The sequence below is a fragment of the Plecotus auritus genome (assembly GCF_963455305.1).
Source record: "Plecotus auritus genome assembly, chromosome: 3".
Taxonomy (NCBI): domain Eukaryota; kingdom Metazoa; phylum Chordata; class Mammalia; order Chiroptera; family Vespertilionidae; genus Plecotus; species Plecotus auritus.
Genome location: NC_137772.1, coordinates 24,487,138 through 24,496,240, shown reverse-complemented (window position 1 = coordinate 24,496,240; position 9,103 = coordinate 24,487,138). Strand labels below are relative to the sequence as shown.

The following is a 9,103-nucleotide window of genomic DNA, read 5'->3' as shown; positions in this document are numbered from 1 at the left end:
CCCGCCTCTCAGCAAAACCCAGACCCCGTGGAGGAGTCTCTGGGAGCGCAGATAACTGGGATGAACTACTCGGAGCTGGCATTAGGGAGCCTCCAAGCCTTGCGAAGCGCCCCCGTCAGCAGGTGCGTTTACCCTTTGGTTTCAGGTGTATGAAAGCATTGTCAGGAAAGAGGAAACCCTCGCCTTTAGAGTGCGAAGCGCCTACGGTGCCGTCGGGGCAGGCGCCAGGAGCTGCCTGCCACCAGGTGGCGCCAGAGGCACGTCGTCTTTGCTCACCCTTAGGCCTGGGACTGTTTTGCCTGGCCAGAGCCCTCGGTGCTGGTTCCCTCACAGCCCCTCTGGTGCTGGTTCCCTCACAGCCCCTCTACCTCGAATCTAGGTCCAGAGGAAAATCCACATTTACACACTCTCCACCCTATCCCCAGGAAATGTTAAGGCCTTTGAAGTGAGGCTGGGAGGTAAATAACCAAGTGGAAAAAAAATAAAGGTGGTTTTATGTAATTTGTAATGCGCTGGCAGTTTTCTTTCTCCCCCTATGCTCAAGGAAAGACATTAAACTTGTCCTTGACCAGAAATCTGAGAAGGAAACCGTAAGGTATTTTAAACAAGAATAAAAGAAGGGCATCTGCTTAGGTATCTGGAAGTGGGGTGGTGGGTGAGGCAAGAGAGAAACACACCACGGTGTGAATATAGCCAAGTATTTCATTTATTAACAAAATAAGTCTTACCAAGGGAGAGCTCTATTCATCCCAGAGAGGCCCCGCAGCCTCCCCACGATGCTGCATAAGAGAAGGGGCGGTGTGGGGAGAAGACCCAGGGCCCAAGTCTTCAATCCCAGTCACTGAGGGAGCCCAAGGAAGTCCCCAACTTTGGGGAATCTGTTGGGACAAGCCTGGGAAGGGGTGAAGGGGGCTACTGCGATCTGTATGCTCCCTTACTGTACAATCTCCCCCACCCCCCCCTGACGGAGCTAAAAGGTTGTACTGCCCACTGATAGTGCCACTGGTCTGCTTTGGAGGGATCTAGCAAGGATCGCTGACGCCACCCCCCACCTCCAGGAGAGGGACCACTGCCCCAATAACGGAGAGAAAAACAATGACTATAAAAGCACTTTGCAAAATATAAAAAGCAAAGTTTCATGCCGGCAAGGCCTTCTAGGACTTTTAATTGACTAAGATGAGCCCTATAGGACCACTCCCCTCCTCCCTACCCAGCGGGCAGTGTTTGGGGTCGGAAGAGTCTGGAAGTAGAAGGGCTCTGTCCAAGGCCACTGGGGTCCCTCTCTCAGGGCTCTCCATACTCAGAGCAAGGTAGGGAAGAAAGGCTTAATTCTGGGGGCCAGGGCAAAGACCAGGGACCCTAGGAGGAGAGGGTTGCAGGAGAGAAGTCACAGAGTAGAGTTCTGGGTCAACAGAGGCAAGACCTCCTGCCACGAAGGCCCCTCCCTGCACCCTCCAAACACGTTACAAAAAATATCTCCTCTCTGTTACTTGTACAAAGGTAAAAACAGAACCTCAAATGGAAGAAAATGAGGGAATGAAGGGAAAAAGGGGGAAATGTAGTTTTAATGGTTAAGAAGCATGCAAGAAACTCCCTAGGAAGGGAGAACAAAACAAAGAGAAGAACCCCAGAACCCCAACTCTCCCTCATCCCCTAAGACCAAACCAAAAACAAAAAACAAAAAACAAAAAAACAAAAACAAAAGGAAAACAAATTAAAACATATCTAAGAAAAAGAAAAAATAAAGGAAGTGGGACAGGGAGCATGTAGTTACTTGTGTGATTAATATTATTTGGGGAAAACACAGACTTTTTGCATACCATTGACTCGTGTGGGCCGTTAATGCACTTATATTCCCAGCTTGTAAGCTAACATTATAGTAAATAAATACACAGTCCAGTGGGAAGGGTTTGGGCGGGGAATCTGGCAGGACAAGCAGTAGTGGAGGTTGCAGCGGCCAGGCCAGGAGGCTGGGGGAGGGTCAGGGAGCGGGTGGGAGGAAGAGCTGTAGTTACTGGTATCCAAGTGCGGAGGCTGAGGCTAGTCTCTGTCCGTACAGCGCATATGGCGAGTAGTAGGGTCCGGCTGTGGGGAGAGACGGCATGGCCAGCCCCCCAGCTGTGGATAAGTGGCTCTTGCCGTAGGGGTGGTACCGGCTTAGCCCCAAAGTGTGTGGACTCCGCAATGACAGCGATCCGGGGCTGCCCGGGGCGGAGGGCGGGGGGAGGTGCAGATGGCAGGAGGCAGCGGCTGCAGCGGCTGCGGCAGCGCTGCCCAGGCCTGAGGCCCCAGGGTAGGCGGCCAGAAGTTTCTCTGCGCCGGGCAGGGCCGTGTGAGTCCGTAGGTGGCTGAGCAGCTCCTCTGAGGTGGCAAAGCGCTTGTCGCACGGCCCGCTGGCTGCTACCCAGTTGCAGCTGTGCGGCAGCGGTTCATTCTGCAGCATGAAGCCGTAGGTGTAGAGGGGGTGGCCTGGGATCGCGGCCTGGGCGGCGCTGGATGAGAGTGCAGCGGGCTGCAGAGGGTGCCCGGGGTACACCAGCGGGTAGCCGCCGGCCTTCAGGCTGGGCCCGGCTGGGTCGTGTGCACTGCAAGTGGAGCAGCTGGAGCCGCCGAGGTGTGAGGCGCTGTGGTAACCTCCCAAGCAGTAGGGGTCGCGGCATAATCCCTGCAGGAAGGAGGGCGGGGAGGCCCCGGTGAGTGGGCTCGAGCTGGGGGGCTTGCCTGGTGGCAGGCCCAGGCTCCCCGACAGCTGGCCTCCCACGAGGCCAGACTTGCTAGGATCCAGGCCAGGCACGAACTGAGAGGGGTAGCCGGCGTAGGCGCCCACGATGGAGCCGTGGTAGCCGATGCTGGACGGTGGCAGCGGGAAAACCGAGTGGCCGGGTTTGTAGGGTGACACCGGTGCCACGTGGCCGGCCCCTACCAGCGCGGAGGGCGGCTCCGACTTGCGCCCAGAGGCCCCTGCGTCGGCACCACCACCGTGTGTGCCAGGCTCCCCACTGCTCCCGCGGCTCACAGACACAGACTCCGGGCTGGGCTTGGGCTCCTGGTCTTTCTTGTCCAGCTCCCCGCTGCCGCCATTCTTGCAGTCAGAGTGGTGCGGGGAGCCGCCCCGGGAGCCACCAGGCGACGAGGAAGACGATGATGCAGAGATGGGCGCTCCATGCGGGGGGAAGGGCGTGCAGGCGGCGCTGGGGACCCTGAAGCCCGCCTTGTCTCCCGGGGACAACGAGGAGGAAGAGGAGGTGGAGGACACAGAGGAGGAGCCGCTGTCTTTGCGGGAGTCGCCGCTGGAGCCCTTGGAGTAGGGCTTGAAGCTGGACTTGTCATCGACTGGGGAGTCCCCCAGCTGCTTGAGCACCGCAGACGCGGAGGCAGCGCCCGAGGCGGAGCGGCTGGGGTCCTTCTCTGCTCCCAGCCCGTTGGCTGCCGCCGCCACCGAGTTGAGCTTGGACGAGGGCGGCGGGTCCGGCTTGCCGATCTGCGAACAAGTCTGGGCCAGCAGCGCCAACGGACTCTTCTTGGCGTCCAGCTGTGGGAGACAGCGGCAAGAGGAGGGAGAAGGAGTGAGACTACCAGACCGACAGAGCCAGCAGGGTAAGTGGGGGTGCCTAGGGAGCCGGGTGGGCACCGGGAGAGAGAGAAGGCCTTGGGGAGAAGTCTGAGAGCGCCCGGTGGGCGGCGCAGCTGGGCAGAACTGCGCTCTCTCTGCTCTTCGCCTGTTGGTGGAATCCCTGGCCCCACTGGGTCCCAGAGCGCACCACAGGCCCTGGGGAATGGGGCAGTGGAAGTGGCCCGCCAAAGGCCCCCGCAGGCGAAAGTGACGTCTCTGGAGTCGGGGCTGTGACTTGCCCCCTTCCCTCTAATCTCCCTCTCCTCTAAGCCCAGGGAAAACTTATTCCTTCAGTTTGGGGAACTTCGCTTGGGACGGGTTTCCGGGTGGAGGGGCGGCGCGGCGCGGTAAAAACCCGGAGAAGCGCATTCATTCTAAAGCCTGGGCTGCCGTGGGCGCGCTTAGTAGTCCCTCTCTCCCGGGAGCGCACCCAGGGAAGTGGGAGGAAGAAAGCCTTGGGATCGGGAGTGCCTGGGCGTCGTGCGCTCTAACCGGATGGGACAGAGGCGGAGTGGGACGGGCGCGATCCGGGATTCTGAGAGAACAAACCCGGGTGGTGGTGGTGGCAGGAAAGATCCAGGAAAGATCATCTCTGGCCTAGAAACTGGGTGCCAGAAAAAGTAAAGGACCTAGTGGGAACGCCAAGAGCAAACCCAACCCGAGAGAAAACCCGTAGCTCCGAAGGGCGAGCATGGAAGGGGAACCTTTCACGGAGAAGCCTGGGAGAACCGCATGGGCTCTGATAACCTCCGTTCTCGGTCCCTCCTCACCCGGTCCGCCAGTGTGGCCGGACGTGAGCGTCGCACCGAGGACGGGTGCAGGGAGTGGGGCCGTGGGCCCGGCAGTGGTGGGCGGAATGGGAACGGCGCAGGGCGGGCAGAGACCAAGGCACTGACCTCAATGGGGCTGACGGGAGTGGAAGACAGCGGCTGCAGGTACTCCGGATGCAGGAGGTGGCCGGTGTGAGCGCTCAGCATCTTCAGGACCCTGATAGGGAGCCGGTTCGCTTGGCGCAGGGGGTCCGCCGGAGGCAAGAGGGACACCGCCGCCGGCACCGCCGGCCTCTTCCCGCCGCCGCCGCTGCCGCTGCCGCTGCTTTCGGGTGTCCTTGGGTTAGATCCAGCGGGCGAATCGCTCATTTGGAGGAGGCAGCGCCACTGGGGGGGCGGGGAGGGAGGGGGAGCACCGGGAGGCGAGCTCCCGGGCGGGTGGGCTCGCTCCGCAGCTTGGAGCGCGGTGCAGCAGTCGCCGCGCTTCCACCCCTCCTCCACCGACGCCGCCGCCGCCGCCGCCGCTAGCCCGGGATAGCAACACAAAAACCTTCGCCTTCCGCAAGCCGCACGTCAAATAGCCACGATCGGCAGCCACACTTCAAAGGGATCGCCGCACCCGCCCAATCGCAGCTCTCGCCGGGACCCCGGGGCGGGGAGAGCGGCTGGCGGAGGCCGGCGCCGCCGGTGGGAGGGGAGAGCCTTAAAGGAGCCTCGCCCTTGCGCCGCCGCCGCCGCCTGGGCCTTTACCAGCCGCTGTACTCCTCCCCTCCCCCCAACTGGGCCGCCCTTGCCCAGGGGGCAGAAGCGGGTGTTCCACAGAGGACCGGACTTCTCCGGGATCCTGGGTTCTGCGCCCTATTCTCCGCTGTCTTTCCTGCTGCTCTTTCTCCTCTTCTCCTTCAAACTACCGGGGCGGAGGTGTTGGCCGGGCCCTCACAGCCCGGCCGTGTGTGTCTGGGGCGGAGGGGAGCGGAGGGGATAGGGAGCGCAAGGCGGTGGCTCCCTCACTGCCCAGTCCAAGCCTCTCCCGAAGGCTGCCTGGGGGCAGGCCGCGCCTCTTGAGCCCCAGCCCTGTTCCGGCCCAGCTTGGGCTCTGCTCGGGTCCAGTTCTATTCCCCGAATTGGCTTTTCTCGGGTGTGTTCACTCGGAAGCGCCCGAGACACAGAGGCATCCCTGGTTCTCGGGATGCGACGTCAGCCGTTCCAACAACTTTGAGCCCATCCTGTCAGAAGCCTGCAAGTCTGAGGACTCCCTTCCGGGGTGAGATGGTTGCGAAGAAGCACGGGGTACCCTGGGCTGTGCGCGCCACCCGGACGCGCCTGGCGCGCGGTGCCTGCGCATTGATTTATAGGGTCGGTGTTTGAGTGTTTCAGGTTTCTTATCGTGTCCTCCTGTTGAGAGGCGTAAAATTCCCTCACTGCACTGCCCCTAACTGCTATTTTGGGGGTGGGGGTGGTGGTGGTGGTGGTGGTGGTGGATCTGAGATCACTGGAGAGGCCAGTATCCCAGAGGAGTTAGGGAATCTCTCTAAGTGCTTCACGTCGATACAAACTCTAGAGATGCCCCCCCACCCCCATCCTTTTCTTCTCACCGGAGAAAATGTACTACCTTTCCCCAGGGAAATGTCGGAATAAAAACTTTGTATTAAAAATAACAATACACTCCTCTCCCCTCTCCCCTTCCCCGCGTCTTTCGGTTGGAGTGTGCATTGCCAGCTTCGCACTTGGCAGAGATTTCACATAGTCATAGTTTGACATTAAAGTTCCCGGTCCGCAGATCATCAGGGGGTGTAGCCAGTCCTCTGTGCGCCGGCCTCTGGGGAGACCACTTCTCCTTGCTCTCGGCGGCCAGTGGAGGCGCGCTGGTGTCACTGCCTTGCTTCCAGTACCACTTTCTCAGCCCCAATCCATCACTCTGATTGTCAGGCCTGTCACTAGGGGCATATTGCTCCAGGACTAACTGTCCCTAACTCTGCCGCGTTGATCTGAGACAACATGAGAACCCAAGGTAGGTGATTTCAAAGGGAAGAGAAAGAACTATCACAGAAATAAAAAATAGCAGCCATGAACCTTTATCATGCTCAGTGAAGAGGACGGCAGGCACCTGCATTCCCAAGGCCATTTCAATCAAACACTAAATTAAACCTACTCCTGGATCTGTGCTCTTTTTTGGGCAGTATGTATAGAATTCTTAGGAATTCCACTGGCTTTCCCTACCCCAATCTAATCCTGGTAAAGTCAGGTTAGAAGGAATTCCAAAGGATGCCCCAACTGGGGGATGTCTTCCATATTGTGGCAAGAGGGGTACAAGTAGGGGTGAACCCATTTATTGTGGTGGTCTCTATCCCCCTCCTCCTGCCTCTTCCCATGCCAGCCTCTGTGCATTCTGACATTGCTGCCAGTGCCAACACTACAGTTAAAGGCCCATCTTCAGGGCCATTTGGCCTTTGAGAGAGTGCTATGCAGAGAGAGACAGAAGAAAGCCTTACAGAATGGAAGAGGATGGGCCTTTGTAGGCACCTTGGAGGAGGAAGAGTTGGGAAGAGCGGAGACCTAGGAGGCAGTAAAAGATGAAAGACTCCTTCTTGACTATTGTAACCAGCTCAGCTGTGAGAGCCAGCCAAGAAATCCTTCCAGGACCCAAGCATATGTGTGCTAAGAGTGATTAATGGGCAATCAGTTGGGAGCAGAGGGGAGTTAGAGAGAGGAAAGGCATTTAGGATTTTGGAAGGAAAAGAGGGACAGGAGGCAGCAGGAAGGAGAGAGGAGGAGAATGGAGGAGGAAAGAATATTTACTCTATTTGGAGAGGAAAAGGGCAGTGAATGAATGAAAGGGAGGGAGAAGGAAAGAGATGAGGACAGGATGGCCAGGCTGGGGGTGGAGGGTTGGGAATTCACATAGGTAAGAATAAATTGTCCTTAAGAAGAAACGCCATTCCCTTAGTCCACAGCAGAACTCACTGATGGGAACTGTGGGTGCCAGACAGCATTGAGATAGAGACAAGGCCTCCCTCCTGGAAAGTGCTAGCAAGGTAGTGGGGACACCCTTCTTTTTGGGTGCTGTTGAGGGCATCAGGGCTCATTTGGCTGAATCCATCTAGTTGCCTGAGGAGAGAAAATGGACAACCATACTAAGCCAGACCAGAGGCCTAATTAAAAACACGACTAGACAATTATTATTATCAGCATTTGACACTCACTTAGCTGAAATGCTAACTTACACAGTTTTAAATAGGGCCCTAGTGGCTTACAGCAAGGGCAGTTTTCAAAGAAATGGCTTGTCACTGGGGTGAGAATAAGACATTATTCAGTTGGGTCAAGTTTACTGAAGGCCACTTGTGGGCAGAGAATTGCACTAGGGTTGTGGTTGAAAAGTCCATGCAAGACAATGTTGCACAGGGACAGGGCAAATGGCAATTTTCTCCCTTGCTGTAAGTGCAGATGTATGGTTAAGGGGCCTCCAGGCCTTCCTCAGATTGCCCTGTGAGTGAGCAGCACCATTGCTTGGCATAAAGAAAGTCCCAGGTCAATGAAGGCTGTGACGGGCCACCTGCATCTGCAGGGCAATTGCTCCAGAGAACAGTCAAGGCAGCAACTGGACCCAGAGGATCTCAGCAGTGGCAACCAATGGACCCGAAGGCCCAACATTGTCCCAGAAGGCCACCAGAATGAGTTCCTTTCCCCCAGCCTCCTAATGTATCTTTAAAAAAAATGCCCCCCCCCCCAAGCCATCAGGAAAAATCCTTTAGGAAATTCTGCATATTTATAGATTTTTTTTTTCACTACTTCAATTTACATAAAATTCACCACCCAGAAAAAAAATGCCTGAGTCAGGTTGAGAGCAAGAGGTGGTAGATTTGTTGTGTGGGGTTAATGTGGAGTTTTCCGTCCTCGTTGAGGCGGAATTGCCTGAACGATTGCCTCTCTCTGCATAACACTCACACCCTAATGGCAACAACATGAAATAATATCTCACTGGGTAACTATTTACATTTTTTTTTTCTACAAGCTGTAAGAACTCTGAAAAGTCAGCCTCATAGAGAACTTGGTTTTCCTCCCTGACGTTTAATATCTTTCAGCGGCTGGCAATTACAGCCTTGGCCAGGAGCCCTGATATAGCACAATGCGCTCAGGGCACCGGGAGGCACTTCCTCTGCAGGCCTCATCCCAGGCTTCAGACACAGCCCGGGCAGGAGAGGGCCAGGGGGGCAAGAGGAACAATCTGGTGAAAGCAAGAACAGCCAGCCTTGCAGGGAGCACACTCCAGTAGCTCCCTCTTCTGTTCTCACAGTTCCTATCATGTTCTGTTACTATACCTATGACCTGGCATCTGTCTTTGGTTACTTGTCCATTCTCCCACTGGACTGTGAATGCTTCTGCATTGTTCTCATTCTCTTTGTATTCTGATGGCCTGGCTGGGTGTTTAACTATGTCATGCAGTAGTTATCACTGAGAGCCAAGCACTGTTGTAAGCACTTTGCTCACATTATCTCATTTAATCCTTACAGGAGGAGCCTGAGGAGGGAGGTCCTGTCATTACCCCCATTTCACAGAGGTGGAAGTGGAGGTCCCGAGAAGTTAACTAACTTTTCCAAATTCCCAGCTGGTAAGAGGTGGTGCTGGGATGAGAAGCCATGCAGCCTGAATGCCATAAGCGCCCAATGAATGTTGGTGAATGAATAAGAATCGATAATAATAAAAGTGAAATAGGCTAATT

The 9,103-nt window shown here is 56.4% G+C and overlaps 1 protein-coding gene across 1 annotated transcript; it reads right to left on the bottom strand.

Moving 5' to 3' along the window:
* Positions 1-689: 689 nt before the first annotated feature.
* ZNF703 (zinc finger protein 703) lies at positions 690-5,634 on the bottom strand. The gene is made up of 2 exons (XM_080662786.1): positions 4,510-5,634; positions 690-3,532 (listed from the first exon to the last, which is right to left on the bottom strand). The coding sequence occupies exons 1-2, from the start codon at positions 4,750-4,752 to the stop codon at positions 2,012-2,014; spliced, it is 1,764 nt and encodes a 587-aa protein (XP_080518912.1). The 5' UTR covers positions 4,753-5,634; the 3' UTR covers positions 690-2,011.
* Between the last annotated feature and the right edge of the window lie 3,469 nt (positions 5,635-9,103).

Excerpts from the sequence above, each read along its gene's own strand:
- ZNF703 (XM_080662786.1), bottom strand. The coding sequence starts at position 4,752 with ATGAGCGATTCGCCCGCTGGATCTAACCCAAGGACACCCGAAAGCAGC. Across the intron at positions 3,533-4,509 it reads CTCCCGTCAGCCCCATTGAG|CTGGACGCCAAGAAGAGTCC; the intron begins GTCAGTGCCTTG and ends TGTCTCCCACAG.